The sequence below is a fragment of the Vanessa tameamea genome, chromosome 10 (genome assembly GCF_037043105.1).
Source record: "Vanessa tameamea isolate UH-Manoa-2023 chromosome 10, ilVanTame1 primary haplotype, whole genome shotgun sequence".
Lineage (NCBI taxonomy): Eukaryota > Metazoa > Arthropoda > Insecta > Lepidoptera > Nymphalidae > Vanessa > Vanessa tameamea.
Window position 1 is genome coordinate 10090632 of NC_087318.1, and position 22746 is coordinate 10113377.

At 31.5% G+C, this 22746-nt stretch overlaps 3 protein-coding genes across 3 annotated transcripts; 1 reads left to right on the top strand and 2 right to left on the bottom strand.

The window, feature by feature from the left end:
- Positions 1-599: 599 nt before the first annotated feature.
- Positions 600-7527, bottom strand: LOC113404505 (organic cation transporter protein-like). The gene is made up of 7 exons (XM_026645456.2): positions 7315-7527; positions 6220-6409; positions 2941-3041; positions 2564-2715; positions 1865-2491; positions 1467-1648; positions 600-837 (listed from the first exon to the last, which is right to left on the bottom strand). The coding sequence occupies exons 1-7, from the start codon at positions 7488-7490 to the stop codon at positions 643-645; spliced, it is 1623 nt and encodes a 540-aa protein (XP_026501241.1). The 5' UTR covers positions 7491-7527; the 3' UTR covers positions 600-642.
- Positions 7528-10736: 3209 nt separating this feature from the next.
- LOC113397437 (solute carrier family 22 member 2-like) lies at positions 10737-15010 on the bottom strand. Its single transcript, XM_026635809.2, has 5 exons — positions 14844-15010; positions 13529-13748; positions 12171-12271; positions 11669-11820; positions 10737-11386 (listed from the first exon to the last, which is right to left on the bottom strand). The coding sequence occupies exons 1-5, from the start codon at positions 15008-15010 to the stop codon at positions 10737-10739; spliced, it is 1290 nt and encodes a 429-aa protein (XP_026491594.2).
- Positions 15011-18037: 3027 nt separating this feature from the next.
- LOC113392371 (VWFA and cache domain-containing protein CG16868) lies at positions 18038-22677 on the top strand. The gene has a single exon (XM_026628776.2). It carries the CDS (start codon positions 18272-18274, stop codon positions 21854-21856), a length of 3585 nt encoding a protein of 1194 aa, XP_026484561.2. The 5' UTR covers positions 18038-18271; the 3' UTR covers positions 21857-22677.
- Positions 22678-22746: the final 69 nt, after the last annotated feature.

Below are 22746 nucleotides of genomic sequence, written 5' to 3' on the forward strand. Positions count from 1 at the left end.
TCTTGTAATATAGAATGTTATAGTATAAATTCAAATAAGTAAACGGGTACACATTTTTGGTGAAAAAATATTTATTTAATAGAAACATACTACTAGTACAATTGTTACAGAAGTACAGCATTTCATATTATTCTTTATCTGTATAGTTTTATTAAAGTTTTTTGTCATATGTTATTTATAATTGTTGTATACTTAAATTGCTACAAATTTAATAACCTACATAGGAGTTTTTATCCATTATCAATATATTTGTATAGCTTACAAATAACTAATTTAAATGCATTTAGTTATTTGTTACGTATTAAATATTTATCAATCATTAGCAATCATTTGTGTCAGTACTTTTTGTAGTATAAGTATTTGAAACGGGATATTTATCATGTTTTTTATTTTTATTTGGTTGAACTCGATAGTTCGACATTATCTACGAATGTCTTGTTCATTCGTAGATAATGTCGAAATATCGAGAATAAAAAACATGGTAAATATCGATTTTCAAATACTTATAGTAATAAAAATAACAATGTTAATTTAAAATCATTTTGTAGTAATATTTTATTTAAAAACACTGTTTTAATATATCTAAAATAATAATTATCCATTGCAGTCGATTATTTATTCAAACAGGGGTCGATGAACTTTTTATTTCTGATTGTCATAAGCAAGGTTTTCTTCACCCTTTTTTTTATTTCTAACATTTGTAGCGCTTGTAGCAATTTGTTCTATCGTGTCTGCTAATGGTAGGTCTCTTGTCTCAGGAGTTAGGATTAAGAGAGCGCTTGCTGTTATCGCTGTAAAGCCGAAGCAAATAGCTGCTAATACTGACGAAATTGAAGCCTGTAAACAACAAATAATTTTAAAAAATGCAATTTGATTTCATTAAGTATATTTTCTTATACAATCTAATATGAGCTTATACGATGTTATTTATTCATTAATTAGGCCTACTATAATTTTGTGATCGGCAAATATCGATAAAATGGTGTACTGTATTTTTTTTTTATTTTGAATATATACTATAAAGTATATACTGTTTACTTTCGAAGCTTTCATTTCTAGAAGTAGATGGTCGATTTAAATAGGGTGAAATTTCGAGGCATAACTAGTTTTTTACGTGGACGTATTCCATTACAAAGAATGACTAATTTATAATTTATCCAAATAGGATTTGGAGCTTATCTCATGAAGCTGCTCTAATGCGGTTTTGTGGATACACTTGTGGCAGATTTTCATCCGACACGTACCAATATCTTCACGAATTTGTCCTTCACCGCTGAACGCGAGATAAATTATAAAGACATAAAAAGACAATATGGATGAGTTGAGTTTGAACACGCTATCATCAGTTAACTGTGACGTGTTCTAGCAACTGGGGTATCTCGGCTCGTATGGTATAAAGGTACTTCTACCAAATTCGGTAAGTTAGGTATAGCTTTTATATGATTGTAAAATATAATCGCATTTACCAGCATCGGTGTCAAAAGGCCCAACATGTTACCCGAGCAAGAGGCAAGAGTACACAAACCGAGCAACGAACCCCGTACACTTGTTGGGAAGAGTTCCATCGTGTATGTTACGATACCCGTGTAACAAGCGGAGGCTAACAGCTTTCCGAGGAGGAAAAATGAAATCTTTAACCCTGTATATGCTGAAAACAGAAAGTAAACATAAATGTAATTAAATCTATCGTTCAATGAACGGAAGTTGAATTAAATGAAATGTAATTAGCGTGTGTGTTTGTTAATTTATTTTAAAATTGAATCCGTTACACATATTGACGATTAATGAATCACAGATGTTAACCCACGTTTATTAAGAGGGACTACATTTTAAATTAGAAATATATAAATAGTTGTTAGCTTACATTGAGGCACATATCCGTACGCCACACAAGCTATCCCACAAAATAAATAGCCATATATCAATGGTAATCGTCTTCCAAATTTGTTCATCACGTACATAGATATTAATTCTCCTGGAAACGACATTATCGCACCCAGTAGGAAGTTGACATATTTATCGCCTGGTAACCCAACGGAGTTAACTATGAGACCATAGTAAATGAAAGAAACTGTAAATCTACATTCAAATGCGACGAGAAATCTCTTCAGGATTTCTTTACACTTATATACCTCTTTAAAACCCTCTTTTTTCTTGTCAGTTCCAATATTATACGCCCTCTTTAGTTCGTCCTCATCCATAGCATCCAATTCTTCAGCATTAACTTTAATTTTGTTAATTTTTATCATTTCCTTGAGTGTGTACTTCGCTTCAGCCAATTTTCCATTTAAAATAAGCCACCGTGGACTTTCTCTTACAATTATTATATATACGAGAAACAATATTGTGGGAGAGCAAATTATGTGAATGAGCGATTTCCAATATGGTACGAACATTGCAATAATGGCGAATAGAGCTTCACCCATATAAATAGCATACGCGAATAATACTCCTGCTAGAATTCGGTTGTTTTTGTTACCGATTTCAATCACTGAAAAAAAAAAAGTCAGACTAAAAGTGTCAAAAACATTTTGATAATAGTTGTTTATATTATTAGACTAACTTAAAACACTTCCAGCTGCATAGGCTCCTCCAGAAATCGATGCTTCTAGAAATTCAAGGAATATGTACATCGTATAAGACGTCGCAAGAGGCTTCAAGTTTCCTATGAAACATCCCACGGAGCTAATAATGAGGGCTGGCTTTCGACCGATACTAAGGAAGGAAATTACTAAAATGAGTAATTGAAGTACATAATCTTTCATCAATATATTTATTTGACTAAAGTATACCAATTGATATTGTTTTATTAAACAACCAACTTTATACAATATTAGTAAACTTATCTGAATTTGCATTGCATAGATTGCAAACCGGATAACTAAGCACGAACCGGACATGTACAGCTTTTAAATAATATTTCTAAAGATAGTTTCTTACACATCAGACATCCACCCCGCAATGAGCATGGCAATAGCCATGCCAATGCTGTGAACTGCTCCAATCGAGCTACGTTTCCACGGTTGACATGCAAGGTCAAGCTGTTGAAGAAGGATTATTATTTTAATAAAAAATGAATCAAATCGTATTGTCCATTTACTAACAACCTCGTAATCTTACAAATATATTATAAATGCTTATACTTATGATTGCGATCGAAAGACTGATCGAATGATGTTGATTATGATGTTGAATAGGATATATGCCCCTAAATATCGCACAGATAGATAAAGACCTTTTCTTCTTAATAGGTTTGGGTACTTCTCCACCGCTATGTTACAGTACGAGTTCATGATGAACTCACATGCCGGTTTCCTCGTGATGGACATACATGACTCTTATTTTATAAACTATAATATTGTATATAATAATCACTAAATAGATCGACCGTATCAGGTCTGAGTTAATAATATCAGATTCATATACAAATTAGTTTTTAATATTTATTTATTTATTTAATTGGAGAACATACAGCCGTTGATAAACAAAAATAACAAATACTTAATAACCATTAGACCAATAACAGTTCTCACAAATAACATTAAAGAGACTGAGAATAGGAAATTAAATGTAATATTGTTAAACATATGCTCAATTTGTTAATAAACGTAATAATTGTCTATGAGATAATTTTTATATTTATAAGATAATAATTATTAATAAGCATATCAGCACTTGGATTGAAAGTCAAATAATTTTCATGCAGTCCTTACATACTATGGAAATATTACGTTCGATTCGAGTTATCGCGCCCGAATAAGTTACACTCAAATATTTTGTTCCTAATCGAATAAACGAAACTTCTGAAGTACTACGTTTGTTACACGCCAAAACTGAAATTGTTTTCAAACTGATCAATAACGTTCAAATTGAAACAATAACTCAACTATATTAATCAATTATTGAAGTCATCGTTGAGTTACTAAAATATTTAGGGAGCCCAACATCGATTGCATAAGTGGGTCATACGTTTATGTGTGTCAGCAGATCGATTCTCTAAGAACACCTTTAACGCTTGTCAATTATTATGAAATAAAAAAAAACTCTACTACTTAGTAGTTAGTTAGTCATAATATCACTTCATTTAAAAAAAAAACTTTTAAAATTTAGTTTTAGAATTATTTCTGTTTATTGCATAAGTTGACATTTATTTCATATTATATATATATATATATATATATATGTATTAAGACTTATTGATAATTGTTTCTTTGTCTAGTAACTAAAGACTGATAGCCTGGTTGAAGTACTGGTTCCAAATTCCGAATAAAATATTTTGAATTTCTGTTTGAAATACCTACTTAATAATAGCCCGTAGTTTGGAAATTCGTCTCGGAAAGCTAAAGTCATTGGTCCTATGCTTGAATTATTTCCAGTTGTTTCGAATTTGCTCATGTTCTGCAAATATGTTTGCGCACGCAATTAAGCATTATAATATTACGTCCTGCGTAAATACTAGCCTAATTTGTGAATGGACGCTGTTACTCACATCACTCAGGAGGATATAATTTACATACGTAATACGTATATATTTTACCTACAATACGCCTGTCTCGTATTGTTACTTCTGGTAGCTTTACTTAATATAGCTTGTTAAATGACGATTCAAAAGTGCTTGTGAAAGCCTACTTGAATAAATTATATTTTGATTTTGACTTTTTTGATTGTAATGTAAGTATTTATTTATTTATTTTATTTGGGAAACAAACAGTAACATAATACACAAATATATGATTAAAAAAGGTAATACAGATACCAATTAAGTTTCCACTTACAAATAATACAGAATTAGAGCAATTTGAATACAATGATATGAGTTTAATTTAATATATTAATTATCTAATCTAACCTAATATAAAATCTGAACACATAAGCATTTAATTAAAATAAAATAATGTTAACAATAATAAATTAGTAAAAATACATCAAATTACATCTTTTTTAAAAGTAACTCTAATTACGATTATCTAAAGCATTTTTAATTAAATTTTTAAAATAATTAAGTGTGGTTACAAATAAGTCAACATTAGAAAAATATTTGTTATAATTCCTGCAAGATCGGAATATAAAACTGTTTTGTGTGAATTTTGTTCTTGTAGTAGGTACATCAAATAGACACTGGTGACGAGAACTTAGTCTGGGACATTTAAAATTTATGTTGGATAAAAGGTAAGGGGAGTCAACTATATTCCTTATAACTTTAAATAAGAAAACCTGATCTCTCAATTCGCGTCTGTTGGCCAAAGGTGATAAATTATAGGAACAAGAATAGGAAGCACTTTGTTTTACTTTAAACTCAAGGTGTTTAACAATTTTTTTTTTAACTTTCTCTAACTTGTCAGTGTAGATATTATATTGAGGATTCCAGATCACGGACGCATACTCGAGAATTGAGCGAACATAAGCATTATATAAAATAATTAAAGTTTCTAAGCCTCTGAAGTCTTTGCCAATCCTGAGTACAAATCCAAGCACTCGATAAGCCTTTGCAACAGCATGGTTGATATGTGCATTAAATGTGAGTTTACTGTCGAGATATATTTTTATAGTATGTAATGTATTACATAGGCAAACTAATCGTTTCGTAATTTCTAGAAATTTGCATCCATATTGTTTGTGTTCGTAATTAAATATCTCACTTGAGGTAGTCCGTATAATCTAATACAAGCTTAGTACTATCTAAGATAAATATGCAAGTGTCGCTCTTGCAATTGCAGCAAATTACTGGTAGTAACTGATAAGGCCGCTTAGATGTTCAATATGTTACATGTGTTCAAGGATAATGACAAACACTAGAGGCCATCTTGAATCTTTTGACATCTGGTGGGAAACATGTCTAACCGTCTCTATTTTACATAATTAAAACATATTTATTTAAATAATAATGGTTTTCAGATCACGCGCCCTGGTTTCGAACCCCAAGTCTGATAAAACGTTTTTGAGTTCAATCAAAAAATCTTCAATATGAGCCTTTAACAGCCGTTAGAAATTGGAAGTGTACACTCCCATGCCTCAGAAATTACGTAAAGTAGTTGGTACAGCGGCTGAACTCTTTCCAGACTTGTCGCATTTGCCTTCATCAGATACTGAGATTGAGGAAATATAAGCCTATAATTGGTTGGTCGCCTTTCAGATAGAGATGAGAGAGAAAATAGGTCAGGATGACATCATCATAGTTGCTTAGATTATTCTATTTAATAATAAACAATAAATTTTAACCTGTGAAACGACTGTGTCGTGATTTTCGTAAATCCAATCGGTACATTCCTCGGTTGCTGATGTGAAACTATCATTAGTACACCCGTAATCCGTTGTATTTAATATCGGTTTGTTGCACTCATCGAAATGGCTGTTCGGCCACCAAGGCGCTGTATATGTGAAATTGGTCTCGCATTCTGGTATTTTACATCTAAAACAAGGATTAAAACTTAGAGGTTATACAAACTTCTGTGGATTAACTAGTTTACGTCCACGACTTCGTCCACGTGGTTATTTGTGATAAAAACTACTTCCAGTGCTTTCAGTATAAAACAGATTTATTGTAAAACCATTTAAAATGAATTATTTTTTATAAAAAAAGTCGAACAAGTCGAGTCGATTGGACCATTTAATATTATCTCTAGAATATCTACTGCAGTCCAAGTTTTTAATATATTATGTATTTCCAGTGTGGTTGTAGACTCGGATTGGTGGCCCATTGGCGATATAAGGGATGGTTAATATTTCTTACAGTGCCAATGAGCGGATATGACGTCTTACCATCAGATGGCCCATTTGTTAGTCTATCTACCTTATTTTATTTTTATAGATAGGCATCTATATACAGATATACTAGACTAATGGAAGACACCGATTTGTTATAAAAAAATTGTCAAAAGCAAAAATAGATCATACAATTCTTAAGCATAGTTTTGTCGATTTACAATTTTTATTAAAATCCAAACTTTTATGTTTATGATAATAAAAATTCATTGCAAATAAAAATACATGAGTTTATTAGTTTGTACGGTGGTAGGGCTTTGTGTAAGCCCGTCTGGTAGGTACCACCCACTGGGCAAATATTTCACCGCCACTATTTTTGTGTTCCGGTTTGAAATGGTAGATTTCTGATGATAGTTTTTTGACCAACAATAAGTGTAACACTTCTATAACATAACGAAAAAATATTTATGACTTTAAAAATAATATGGGTAGTGATCCAGTGTGACGACAGGTAAAGGGGACAAAAAGAATAGATGTAAGTTTATATTAATAATTTTATTAAGTGTAAGTCGATATTCTGTAAACATAATTTTATTAAAATATACAACCTACCTATAACTAACTTCGTCTGCGACGAATATGTAGTTAACGTTCATCATCGAAACGAAAATCGCTGGGAGACATAGATATAAATATTGATGAATTTGATATTTACCGGAGGTCTCCAATATATCAGACACGCGCACGGTTTCTGAATTATCCTCACACGTGTTAATGTCCTTAGTCATTTTTAAATATATGTATTTTTTAATTAATCTTCACTAAACACTATTTATTTAAATTTTATTTATTTATATTCACTAAAAAGCGTTTTAGGAAAACGACTGTGTTCTGTGTTACTTTACTAAATTAAAATGGTCTCGTATTTCTCGACGTTTCACAATATCTTATATAATTAGTTAATTATCTTGTTGTCTGTAGTAAATCTTTGATTACAATTATTTACAAAAGCTTAAAATTTGCGATCGTAATAAAATATGATCATATGAATACAATCATCTTAGTTAACGCCTTTATTGAACCATGTAATTCTTATTATTCTTGAAGTAAAGTATTTAGGTTACAACCCAGCTTAAAATAATGATTATTCGTGTTAATTTTTTATATGAAACATCAGTTAATTGTACATTGGGCTAATGTATCTTAGGCTGTTATTACACTAGCGAAACAAAAACACATTTTCCCAGTTTTACAATACTATCACTATAATTGTCTCCTTGTTTGATCCGAAATATATAATGATTTTGACCATTATAAATAGCTCTATGTCCATTGTATCAATATTCGAATCTTCTGAGAATCAGTGTTAAATGCTTCGTCTACCTACACTGGTATTTTTAGCTGAAGTGGGTTGTAGATCAGGCTCGTAGCGAACTCGTTGCGCACCCGAGGCTTATGTGCTGTTCGTTCGCTGCGCTTTTATCTCGCTCAAAAATCGCCATTCCTTACAGCGTCATGCTTCCGCGGCCGTACTCTTCTCCCTTGGACGTTTCTACGCAGTGATTACGTTGCTGTTTATTATTGTAATAAGAAAAACAAAATTGTTTTTGATACTTTATTTTTTTAAGTGTCACATCTTTCCTTTCGCTTTCCTTCAATCTGTGGGAGTGATTTTGTTAAAAGGTACGGAAGTGTGTAACGGTAAGGATTCAATGGTATTTAATTTGCCTAAATGAGCGCGCACTTGATAAATTTGGCTGTCAGATTTTACCATTCCATTTTCCGAGACGTTATAATGTTATTGTTGCTTATTAACAAGGTGAGACCGGAGATATTACACATCATAATATACGCCTACTGTAAGGTTTTTTTTTTAAATTTAATAAAGATTGAATATAACATAGTATCAAGAAATACAGTTTACTTAAAATATTCCACTGAGGGGTCACGAAACGAAGTCTTCCGTGATGTGAAATTTTTACTAAATTAATAAAGTGAAGCTCTCGTCCTAATCGATTTCAGTCACGGCACTCAATCTCATGGGAGACCAGCCAAATAAGCAGGACATATTATAGTGCTCAAGTGTCTGCGCAAACACAGGCATACTCTCTAATCCCTCACTTTAATAATCCTATAGGACGGCCTATCTAACACCGGAATGAGTTCAGGCGCAGGCCCAACCGCTTTACGTACTTTTCAACACTTCCACTTCCATACTTTACACACTTCCAACTAACTGACCACGGGCTGTTACTGAGAATTTTTTGACATTGTCATTGGGGTTTTCAGTCACGAAATTCTCAGCAGTAGCCCTAAGTTTGGAGCTTGACAGTGTTTGCAGTCCTATGCCTCGGAAAACACGTAACGTCCTGCTCCTGAACTCTTAGTCGTTCGGAATTTCTTTACTTTATTACATTATTTTCTATATATATTTCAATTAGGGCATACACTGATACGCTACAATATCATCTAAGTATATTGTTGTCTGTGAAATCGGTCTAAAGTACATCATCATAATGTTATCTCTACTCATCAATTTTCATTGAAAAATAAATACGGTTTTAGTAATTATATTTTTTACTTCAACTCTGTACACGTAATATAACCATAAAAAATTGAAAAACGATGCCATTTAAAAAAATAAATTATTATTAACCTTTGACTGAGCTAAATTTAGTGTATATTACGAAACATTACGTGACTAAAACGTATAATAAACTTTTACAAAAAAAAACACGCATTAAAATATTACAAAATAAAATTAATAAGCCGAGCCTCAACTTTCATCTTAAAAGTTATTGAATATATACTTATTAGGTATTTTGTCCTTTTACATAAGAAGTTCTCATTTAGGAATACGTATCAACTGCGTGTCATAATGGTGTAGACAGGATTTTTGTTGTAAGTAGTTATTACTGATTGAAAATAGGAAGACGGTTAAAAGAAAAGGTATTGAGTTTGTATTATCTTGTAAAAGGATATATTACGTTCGAAAACATCTATAAAATGAAAGTTATAATAATCCCATAAATAGATTAAGAAAGGCTCAAACGATTAGGTCGACTGGCTTAAAATTTAATTGTAAGATTTCATCCACACGAACTTATTGATGACGTTAAATAAAAACACATCAAATTTGCTTTCATAAAATAATTTATTTCTTAAATTTTACTATTTTATTTTTTATTTATTAGATTTTGTCAAAATAAATTAATTGCTTAGAAAAGAAGGAAGTAGTAACAATAATTTTCAACTTACTCTATCTTTACTTACAGACTGGTTTTACGATTCATTTTGTCATTTCTATTACGTACTCTCACATATATTTACAAACGAAAACTATACACGATCTTTTCTTCGTAACCAAGGTTGTCTTCACCTGAATTATTTTTAATTTGCTTAATAGTTACAGCACTATTCGTAATATCCTGTATTGTTTCAGGTAATGGCTGATCTTTCGTTTCGGGAGCAAATAATATACAAACGCTGGAAGCGACAGCGGAGCAAACAAAGATCATTGGAGCGAATATTGGAGAAATTGTATCCTGCAATTGAGAAATTCAAATAGTTGCAGAGAAATATATAAGCTGAACTAATATACGTGGTCATATTTATATAGAAGCCAGAAGATGTTGAGTGACACCTAGTATTGATGGATAATCTCAATATATATAAAACAATCTTACCATCGCTGGTGTTAAAGGAGCAAGCATGCAACCAGCGCTGGCCGTAAGTGAACACAAACCAAACATCGAACCCCGAACACTTGTTGGAAATAACTCCATTGTAAAAGTCCAAATTCCCGTGAAACATGCAGAAACCATTAGTTTTCCAATCATGAAAAGAAATATTTTCAGCCATAGATACGCTACAAATAAAACAGTTTGTAAAGTGATGGAAATGTTTAGAGAACGTGTATACAGCTCTTTTCCTATTTCCGTCCTTAGGTCCTTAAACTTTCAACGAAATTGATTTAGTGGTTCTGCTGAGAAAACAACAGACCGAAAGACGGAATTACTTTCTTGTTTATAATATTAGTAGAGATTTTTATACATACATTCTGGTACAAAAACAGAAGAAACACAAGCCATTCCGCATATAATATATCCATAAAATAACGGCCACCTTCTTCCAAATTTGTTCATAAAGTACAATGGTAATATGTCACCGGGAAACGACATTAACGCCGTAAGAACGTAATTCACATACTTATTTCCCGGTAACCAAACCGAATTCGCAACTAGACCGTAGTAAATAAATGTCACTGTAAATCTTGCCACGGTCACGATTGACACTCTCTTTAACATATCCACGGATGCTAACGCTTCCCGATATCCCTCTTTCTTTGATTCTTTCTCTACTTTACAGATTTGTCTTAGTTTCGCTTCGTCCAGTTCATCCAAATCATTAAGATTTATTTTAATGTTATTAGATTTCGAAATCAATTTCAGTAAACGTCTCGCATTATTTAATTTATTATTCAAGACAAGCCAACGTGGACTCTCCTCTAACAGTATGATATAAAATATAAATAATATCGGAGGAGTACAGACAACGTAAATAATCCAATGCCAAGCAGGTACATACATTGCTATGCCAGCGATTATTGCTTCGCCTACATAAATCGCATAAGCGTATAATACACCTGAAAGTATTCTTTGATTGTTTCCGCTTATTTCGATTACTGAAAGTAAACATACTTTTATAAAAACATATTTAACTTAATTTGTGTTTATGACTCGGTGATGAGAGAATACTTCGTCAAAAACCTGAATGTGTCAGATGAAAAATTTGCTACTTTAGTGGCTACCAATATTATAGAGGTGTTGTAGACTAAGATCTAAACCTTCTCCTCATAAGGAAATGACGTCTATGCTCGAGTGGAGTATTTGAAGGGGTCTTTAGTCTGGCTTATTTATTGCCCAAAATCAACTAACATTAATAATAATATTTCCTTTAAACTTACTTAAAACCATACCAGCTGCAAACGCGGCACCTGATATAATAGATTCTATAAATTCAGCGGCTAAATATCCGTAATATGATCGAATAAATGTTTTTATGTTTCCAATGATGATTCCCATACTTGTCACAATATATGTAGACTTTCGCCCAAAACTGAAAAATAAATCACATATAATTAATACGGTATATATGTAGGTACGGATGTGAAATGTCGGATCTGGATATAAATACGGATATATGAATAATATTTTACCGGTTTCAGATACGGTTACGGATATAAAATCATTTCAGATTATCCGATTGTTTCAGACAATTCCATTTACGGATATTAGATTATTTAGAAATTGTAAAAGAAGAAACTACAAGATATTTGGTGACTAACATGCCAAAAATCTATTATGTAGGAACTAAGAAAATGGGTGTTAATTAAAGTGATTTAAAAATCCCTCCACATATATTTAAAATAAATACAGATAGATTCTTAAGACGGTCCTCACACTTACCGATCTGCAGCCCAACCTCCAAGCAACATTCCGAAAACTGATCCTATGCTGTGTATTGTGCCGACCAAATTTGTTTTCCATGGACTGCAAGCCAGGTCTAGCTAAAATAAAATTCCTTCTAAAGAGCGTGGTCACAGTATTATTATGTTGCAATTTGTATGTTAGCAACATAGTTCTTAATTGGAGCTGCATAATTGGAGCAGCTTTATCAACAAATCATTTCAGAATAGATGAATTGAGAAACCGACGTGAATAAATCACCCTGCGATTAAGTCGGGACGACCAACTCCATGACCATTGTTTAATATACTTCGACCTCTGAGTTTTGCAAGACTGGTAACAAATGACTTGGATTTTAAAATTTAAATTGAAAAGTATATCTAGGTCTTAGTCAGACTTCAAGTTGTTATTTATTTTAGTTTACGACAATACACGTGTTCGACAATTTTTCATTAGGCTATACGAATATTTTTAGTGTATTTCCGTAACCCTGGTAAGTGTAGCATTTATGATGATAGATAAAAGTACAAATTGAGTAAGTTGTTCGTACTCATCTTACCTTTGTACGCCAAACGTAAACATGCTTAAACTTATATTTTAGCCACTAGCAATGTTACATGATTAACACTTCAATTATAATTCAATTATCTGTTTTCAATTGGATATAAATCACCAAAATTTTACAAATAATGTTTAAAAATATTTCTATAAAAACATTATTTTGGTGGAAGGTCTTTAGTTTAAATATTTAACTATACATAGTCTATAAAAAAAATTAGGTTATTGTTGATCTTTATGAAATGCTTATCGTTTTAAATGTCATCTTCGTCGTTTGGTAATCTGTCTGCAATAGATTCTAAATAGTTTTAAATCTAAATTAGTACGATATTATTCTAATCATAATCCTTATCTGTTATATCCTAGCAATAATCCTTATTTCCTCTAATGGAGATAGAAGGATCCATTCATATTTCACCCAAATAATTAATTGGAATTTGACTCAATTTTGATGGCATTATTGTCGCCAATCCAAGCGGTCATGATTTGTGAAGTAATTAGTAATTTTTTAATTTATATTTGCATAGACTTTAATTCCTAAATGTAAATTATTCTTATGTAAATCATTACAAGTTTATACGTTTCACATAATATTTAGTTTATACACTTACAATATATGTAACGAGTCCTAATAATATAAGTAATGCTTAGTATCCTTCCAACCAAATAGGTGACTAAAATTCACCTATTTGGTTGGAAGGCGAACGAGCAAATGGGCCAGCTGGTGGTAAGTGGTTACACCGCCCATAGACTACCACCAAGTTAAAATAAATCATCAGTATAAATTTAAAACGTATTACCCAAGCGACAATTGTCTTGTTGCTGCCATAGATCCATTCTTTACATTCAGTGGTTGCTGATGTGAAGCTGTTATTGTCGCAATGGTTTTCATTTAAATATGTTACATTTAATATAGGCATGTTACAACGATTTAACTTCGAACTCAATGATCCGCTTGAATCTTGCCACCATGATGGTGAAAACGAATTGTCAACTGCATCGCACTCCGGCACTGCGCAACTGAAATTTATAGGCATAGTTTATTTTGGGTAAATCTGTATCGCAATGAATTAAGCAAGGAATTGAATGACACTTCAGACATATTATGGAAATCTTTGTAAAGCTTCACTAGATAACTTGAGTACCAAAAATTTGTTTGCAATAATGTTGCGACCACATTGACCGAAACATAAATAATATATTATACTGTCACCGATTAAAAATTGTAAATGTGCTACTGCATTAGTTTTAGTTTTATTGCATACAAGCTTACGTCCCAGCTTCACACGGGTTCATAAAGGGTCAATTTGCAACTTTTAGCTTCAAGGAAAAACAAATAAGCAAAATTCTTTTTTTTCTTCAGGATAGGTAAGTGAAATTCTCATCTTTTCTATAATATGCATATATTACACATATGAACTTTCCTCTTGAATCACTCTGCTTATTGAAGAAAATCGCAATATTGAGAACATCAATCTATACATATAATAGAATTGGATTGTTTGTTTGTAATATTAAAAAAATAGCTTTTTACTAAATGATTATGTATGTTTACACGATACATATTATATTTATTTTTTATTTTTTTCTGTCTTTCTGTTTGTTTCGGCTAATCTCTAGAACGGCTGGACCGGTTTTGACGGGACTTTCACTGGCAGAAAGCTGATATTACAAAGAGTAACTTACGCTACAACAATAACTTTTTTGTTAAATTCAATCGCGCACGATATAAAACATCGTGCTTCACGTTAAATATAAAACAACAACGTTACCCGTCCCGTCTTTGCACCGGTAGAATTATTCATAGCTTTACGCGGAGTAAAACAGTAATGTTTTAATATCGGCATGACTTTTTCCGACATCTTTAAATATCATCGTCATATTTACATAAAACCTAAATTATACACCTACATTGTCATTAATAACTTGGTTATCGCATTCAGAGAGCAGTGGAAGGACTTTGTTTTTTATTATTATTATGCATTATAATAAAATTATTCTTAATGACATATAATTATGCAAAGCTGTTTAATATATATATATAGAGCCAAATCTTTTTTTTATTATACAACAAACAACTTTTTTATGCAATCTTAAATACAAACTCAAACTTACCGATAGTCAATATCTCCAGCGACAAAAACGTAGTTAACATTGCCCATAGATATGAATACAGTCGGAACTAAAATGTAGAAATACTGAACTATTTGATATTTACCGAACCTTTGCAATATATTTAACACATCGTCACTTTCGCGATCCATTTTAGATTTTTTAGCCATGTTAATTCGTTTAGATATATTATATGTTTAATGATATATTCTATTTTTAAATACTTCGAATAGCCTATGTATTTACATAATCACTATTTTTTCCTTACTTAAATAATTTTTAATCTAATAATTGCAATATTATCCGAGACAATACCTGACAAAACAATGTTCAACAAACAAATGACAAGGATTAAGTTTTAATTTCAAGTAAATTTTACCCCTTCGCATAGATATAGTTAATTAAGGAAAATAATCAAGTAAATTTAAATATACTGTATAATAGACAATAGTTTATTTCGATTACATTATTTTTTATTAGTTCTTTAGGGATATTTTTAATTTAATATTTTCTCAATAAATAGCAACACTTAACCAAGTATGTAGGTGTCTAGATGATGATCAAAGTTTACAAGAAGTACGTTTTTTTCTTTATTTTAGGCGTTGTTGCACCCAAATTTTCATAATCTTGTATCGGTAACTATATAATAATTTTACATGTAACTCAATTATGCTAATGCCTCATTATAATAATGCTTGTGCTACGTTTAATACGAAAATTAATTAAATATGTTATTAATATAGTTTTATTTTTAATTTATGAGAGTATAATAGATACCTATTATTTTTAGGATTTTTTTTTAGAAATTAATTTATTAGAGAACTGATAATGACAGAACATTATTTATATATACTACATAACTTATGTAAAAATATGTACATATATATATAAAAAAGTCTTCTATCTCTACTATTTTGCTGCTGCCCGTAAATACGTGGAGTGTTTCGGTAAATATCCATTATGTATTGAGTTCCTTGAAAAAGATATGTGAGTAACCTAAGTGATAATAACTGCGGAACCGTTTTATAGAAACAAATACCATAGCACAAGAAGGATGCACCCATAGCCTCCAAACGAAGAAAGACTAAAGATTAAAAAACTTTACATTGAATTATTCCATGCTCAGCTATATTATACACTGCTAAAAGTTTTTATATAAAATCTCATTATTTATCATGCGTTTCTATTCTACTTTAATTTTATTTCCAAAGGTCCGATAGTAGCTTCATTGACGTACAAAGCGCTATTTTTTCGCAAATCTTATATATCAATAGCGCACAGCTGCACATATAAAATCGTTTATGGTCTCATATTGAACAGCTCTAGCCATAGATGTGCAGAAAAATAATGAGGATTCTTGATTGAAATTTACTAAATTGTTGCGATTTAACAAAGATTTAATATCATAAAGCGGAAAAAAGTTACTGGCCGGTTAGAGAGCGTTACTACGGCTGTATAAGAAAAAAAAAATGGAAAACGTAAACAAAATTAAAGAAAATTGTTATAGACAAACTCCAATTATTTTGAATTAACGCGAAGTTTCGCGAGAGACCCCCTAGTCCATAATGAAAATCATATTATTCATCCTCTCGACCAATGAAGCGATATCACTTCAATTCGATGTCAAATGTTTATTTGGTTCATTTGGCATTTGTCCTCATTTAGTTGGGATAGGCTACACATATTGAAAACAAGTCGGTAACTATAGACGTTATGAATTCACAGTTAGTTCTCGTGTTTAAGCAATCTTTCAAAAAGCTCTACATGGAGATACACAACATTGTTGGGAACATATTTGACGCATCTTTATGTATACGCCCTTTTTAAAAACATCACAAAGGAGTCTCGAGCTTCGAAATTATAAATTGATCGGACTGCTTTCTGGTGATTTGGTTTTCCACCATCATGCGGGATCGTGATAAACTTCAGTTTAGCTTATAACAAATTTATAAAATTATTTTACGTAACAAATTTGATACTGAAAATACCCACAAATGGTATTTTCAATATCAGAATTTTTGATACAATTTTCGCATAGAGACAGTCATTGCACAGCTAAATGCGATAGTACTCAGACAATGTGACTGGTTACAAAAAACTATGATAGGACGATTTAGTTTTTTATTCTCATTTTAAATACAATTTAAAATGCTATATCTAAATAGTTTTTTGTCGTATGCTCGCTAACACGGATAGTTTTTGTACCGTTTTACTCGAGTAATTAACGTTAATTATTTAACTTCAAATGTAGCTGTATCTTTTGAGAAATTGAAATGTCCCTCCTTTAAAGTAACATGTCAACTACTATGTAGACTGCTAACTGTTTTCACCTGTTCCGTTATTTAGTAATTAACTACGTCACGTCAGGTTGTGAAGTATTTATTTAATTCCTATATATTTATCATTTATTAAAAATATAGAAACAATAGGTAGTTTTTATATTTGCAAAACACTGTTTTCCGAGGTAACGAGTTGGGGCCAAAAGTTAACGTATGTGACGTTGTGGGATTTATTATCTGAGGGGCAAATATTGATTATAATAAAATATTTTACAATTAACAAATAAGATTGGTTTGTTTGCGCGATTACATGCTATACAAAGCACATTGCTCTCAAAAGTCTAATCCAATGTGTTGCATTTGATTCGAATTTCCAAAACATGAAATATTCTCATTAGTGCCCTTTAGTTCTTAGGTATTGTTATGACTTTAATTTTAAGCAGGTTAAGCACTCGTAAGATAACGCTAATACTCGAAATTATCATCGAAAGTCAATTGTTATCTATCTAATGTCATAAAATTTTAACATTTTCCGTTCAGGCAAGGTCCTTTAACTCTACTGAAAAAGTTTATTAATATTTAATGTGTCACATGATCCTTAATTATTATGTATAAAGAAGTGATTATATACTTTCTCAAAAATATATAAATAAAAAAATATACAAAAACTAATTTCCCGCTTTGTGATACGCATTTTTTTTCCATAACCTGCATTTATCATAATTTTATGAAATATTTTTGTATATTATATGAAACGACGAGATAAAATAATTAAAAAATATTATATATTTTTATAAAATCATCTTAATAGCGAAATATGAACGATTAAATGTTTACTAACAAAAATCAATCTTATAGAAAATTACGGGAGATGAATTTCTGAACGTTAAGACGTCCATATGTAATTTTTAAATGTCAAACATTTTGATAATTTGCTATAATTGTCACTTGTAAGTTGTAGCTACAAGAGTGTTTTTAAATCAATTTTATTTGATTATAATTGTTTTGTTACTGAATAAAGCATATATATTAAAAATGGTTACGGCATTGTTGAAACCAATCAAAAATGGAGAACGTTCATGATGATACATTAAACTTCATACATTATGCGAGGTTTTATCGAATGTGACGCGCAAGGATAATGTCGATAAGATGAAATTGATATTTCTGTTTACTATTTTGGCAAATATATGTTCCTCAATATTTGCACAAAATGAAGAATGTACGAAAATAAACAACAGCCGTTGTGACTACAAATGGAACGTACGGAAATTATCGGAAACTCTAGCGAGCAAATTTAGCGAAATAGTGGTCAAGGAGCTTGGAAGTAATTATACATCACATCTAGAAGTACGTACAGCTTATAAAGTCAGTAGATATCATACTACAGATAGTAATACATTATCTAGTATAGTGGATAAGTTGAACTACAAAATATCCTCTGCTATAAACATACTCCTCGAAATGAGCAATGCAATTAATAAAACTGACACTCCGTCCTTTACTCATCCCTGTCCATTTACATCTATCGGTAAATCAGTGTTTATAAAAAGTTCAAGTGTCTTTGATGACATATCATCGATCGATATTAAACCTCATATAAAGGGTAGGTTTAAAGATTTGAAAGTTAAACGATCATATTTTCTATCAAACATGGATTATGCTACAGATAAAGATTGTACATCGATGCCCAACTCTAACTTAAGATACTTGTATCATAAAGTTATGCACCCGGATCAAAAACTTGTTGTATTTTTAATAGATAATAATATGAAAATGGAATCACTACAGCATGTTATAAGCATAGTTAAAGAAATAGCTTATGCCCTTCAGAATACAGATTTATTTGCCCTGAAAATAACAAACATGACAAATTTTATGAAGTTTGAGGATACTTGCAGCAAAGATGGAATATCGAATCTAGGGAATGCGACTGATAACAATAAACTACTATTACGGGAATATCTGTCATCAGTAGAAATAGCAGCGAATAGCATAACACCATTAGCTATAAACAGAGAGCTAAAGAGTTTGTTAAATGAGAAAAAACTTCCTCACAACAAATTGCTTATATTTCTGACTGGTAAAAAACAAAAAATCTTAAAAGATGACGACTGGTTAAAAATGTTTCCACATCCAGACACCATTGATAATAAAGTGAAATATTCTATCGGATTAATATATGAGGGTGAAACTGCAAGAAATAGTTCAATAGAAATTTTACATTTTGACAAATTGCACAATCATTCAAAAAACCATTCTGTAATGAAGCTACATCTTAACAACAGTGCAGTCATTGGGCAAATCGCATCGGCATTTATATCTTTACTTCCTAGTAGATATGAGACTAAACTGCAAACTGAAGGTCCTGTATGGGAAGCTACGGAACGAGACTTCATGATTTCACTTGTAAATCCTATTGCGAGTGGTATAATGGGATTGGATTTGTATTGGTCTGATTTAGCTGAAGATATTATTTATTTCAAAGAAAAAAATCACAAAAAGAGAGCATTTGTTATGGATTTTTCAGGTAAGATCCTCATGCATACATATTTTCCGAGGCCTGAATCAACATCAGATAAAATAAAATTTACTACTCTAGAGGCAGTGGAAACTTGTAATTGTACTAATGTTATTAAGCAAAAGCTATTGACTATTGATTCAGGGAACTTTACAGTAAGTGATAGCAACTCGTCTAAATCGATAACCTATTCCTGGAAATGGGTACAAAAGTTATACATTGTTTGTATAGTATCAGAAATATCTAACAATAGTGTGTCAAATAAAACAAATATATTTTTTACAAGAACAAGTAAAGAAATATTGTTTCACAGATTAGATCTTTTTCCTCCTAAAACTGGTAAAGTTTGTCGCCATTTTAAACAAATATCAACCATTGATCAAGGAACTGTGTATTTGAGTCCATCTAGTTTTCAATCGCCTTTTACATATTTATATGATATGGGTGACGGTCAAGAAGCAATTACATATATGCAGAATTACTTAGCTTATCTTAAAAGTGTCGCCCACGGTTTATTGTCCAATCCTGGATTGAAGAATGAAATACAACAAGATGTTGGATTTCTAAATTCAATATTATCTTTCTATAAGAGACAGCATTTACATGGGCCCTATTCAAAATATATTGTTAGAAGGTATGCTGTAACAGAGAATGGAGTTCTAGTCATGTTTCCTGGCACTGTCTTAGAGTATGATTATGAGCCAGTACAGAGACCATGGTACATATATGCAGTTGAAAATCCTGGAAAAATAATTTTGACCCCTCCAAATTTAGATGTTGGAGGAGCTGGATATATAGTATCCATTTCATACGCTGTAAAAAGCCCTATTTATCCATCGATGGTTGTTTCAATGGATGTAACAATGGGCTTCCTTTATAAACTACTTATAGATAGTTTGCCAATGTGCGCCGATTCATATTATGTTAAATGTTTTATTATGAACAATAGGGGGTACTTGGTATCTCATCCTGGCTTAATGGATCCAAATAGTTCAGGTCCCATTGAACAACAACACATAACCCACAAAGAGTCAATGATAGCCATCGACATGTTAAACCATAAAGGATTTGTCACAAAAAGACTGTGTAGTAATTTTTATGACAAAACTATTCAGAGATTTTATGAATTTAACACTTCATTGCCAAATGTTCTTTCCAATGTAGTTTCGGGTGACCATTGTATTCATTACTACATTGCATCCATCCCCGGGACGAATGCTTTCATAGGTCTTGTTAATGCGTCCTGCAATGTTGGCGCCTTTTGCCCGTGTAGCATGGTTGACCGCCTGTGCCTGAATTGTAATCGAATGGAACAAACTGAGTGTGAATGTCCATGCGAGTGTAGTTCAGAGTTATATGAATGTCCTAAAGCTAACCTTTCAAGGTTTGATCAAAATATTCCCTTGTGTGGTATAATGCCCGAAAATAATAACCATAAATCGCATTATTTTCATAATTTTGCTGAAAATTTAAAATCTTGTTTTGATTTTCAATGTGAGACTTACGTCACACATACATCTTGTTTAGGAGTTTTGGGTTGTGAATGGTGCCAAATAGATACAGATGGGCGAACACGACTGGCAACTCCATTTTGTACATCTCAATCGACTTGCTTTAGCGGCGTTCTCGGCGCTGTAACTCCATACGGGGAGGGAACTTTTGGTCATGTAAATAGGGATGCTTTTGCTAGTTATTCGGCAATAGGTCCGATAGCCGGGTGTATAGTTACTGTAAGCCTATTCATTGCAGTTGCAATATATTGCTACAGGCAGAATACGTCATCAGATAGTTGCCACAATTTGTATGTTGATGGACCCGCTGAAACCTGGCATGATGCTGATGTGCAAATGAGCCACTTGCCATCTGATGACATGCCAGATATGTCGGGACAGGATAAATTGTTACCGGCTAAAGAAATTGAGGCACCCATTTCTCCATATCGTGTGATCACAGGATATAGACGCCCTCACACAGCTGGTGGTTCCGACCAGGGTTATTCTACAATGACACCCCATGAAGACTCCGAAACGACCGGTTTCTCAGTTAATGATCCTACAATTTTATCAGATGATACTAAGTCTGATGCTAGTTTTCCAGCTCCAAGTAAAATAAAACCACGAAGTAAAAACTCAGAGCTCACTATGACCGTCCTACCTTGTGGCAAAAACAGTATGTTAGCTCCTGTTACAGTTCACAGACATATGGAAGCATCCTAAAACATTGCTTATCATTTGGTAATCTACCTCTTTTGTACATAATGTGACTATTTTTTAAACATTATAATTAATTATTGTGATATCGTAACTCGTATAACTTAAGTCGTGTTTTTTATTTGTTTTGGTGCTTAATAAATAAAATTGTTGCCATGATAAGAAATAAAATGTAACCATTACAATTATATTAAAAATGCAGCTAACAATTTGTAAAAACAGTATTGTTAGTTAAATAATAATAAACATACTTCTATTTTATCATTTAAGTATTTTTATACAAACAATAATAAGTAATAATTATGTAGCTGATATCATATTATAAAACTGTTTGCTATGTACTTATAATGTTTACTATTTAAAAACGCTTTTATATATATATTTTTTATAACTTCTGACAATTATTTAAGCCTTTTCACAAATGCTAACATTATTCAGTGTTGACAGAAATACAAAGAAATATCTTGATATCATAACTTGAATACAATAGTTCCTTCGTCGTTTAATAATAGAAAAAAAAAAACTTCAAAATACTTTAATATGACTACCTTATAATCAAATTATCTGATATTTTTTTCATATGGATGTACTTAAATTAGCTTAAGAACTGTCTCTATTCACTTGAAAAGTAAAAATATAAACAATAATGTATAGTCTATTCCTATCGCAGAAGGAGTAAAGATAGACAGACCTTAGAATTATATAATCCATGCAATTTGCTTATAGCTCTGCTATATTATGCAATACGATCCGATCTTAACCACTTATCAAATAAATTCATATTCAAATTCGCCCTTTTGGACCATAGATTATTCAAGAAATCGACCAATAATTATTTATTCAAAAATTTATTTAAAAATATAATATTATAATTTATTCAAAAATATCACGTCAAT

Bases quoted from the DNA above. Each gene is read 5' to 3' on its own strand.
- LOC113404505 (XM_026645456.2), bottom strand. From the start codon at position 7,490: ATGACTAAGGACATTAACACGTGTGAGGATAATTCAGAAACCGTGCGC. The intron at 2,716-2,940 runs GTAAGAAACTAT...TTCCTTCCTTAG, and splicing joins GCGGGGTGGATGTCTGATGT to TATCGGTCGAAAGCCAGCCC. The intron at 2,492-2,563 runs GTTAGTCTAATA...TTTTTTTTTCAG, and splicing joins TGCAGCTGGAAGTGTTTTAA to TGATTGAAATCGGTAACAAA.
- LOC113397437 (XM_026635809.2), bottom strand. From the start codon at position 15,010: ATGGCTAAAAAATCTAAAATGGATCGCGAAAGTGACGATGTGTTAAAT. The intron at 13,749-14,843 runs GTAAGTTTGAGT...TATAAATTTCAG, and splicing joins GCTGGAGATATTGACTATCG to TTGCGCAGTGCCGGAGTGCG. The intron at 11,821-12,170 runs GTAAGTGTGAGG...TTTATTTTTCAG, and splicing joins GGAGGTTGGGCTGCAGATCG to TTTTGGGCGAAAGTCTACAT.
- LOC113392371 (XM_026628776.2), top strand. From the start codon at position 18,272: ATGAAATTGATATTTCTGTTTACTATTTTGGCAAATATATGTTCCTCA.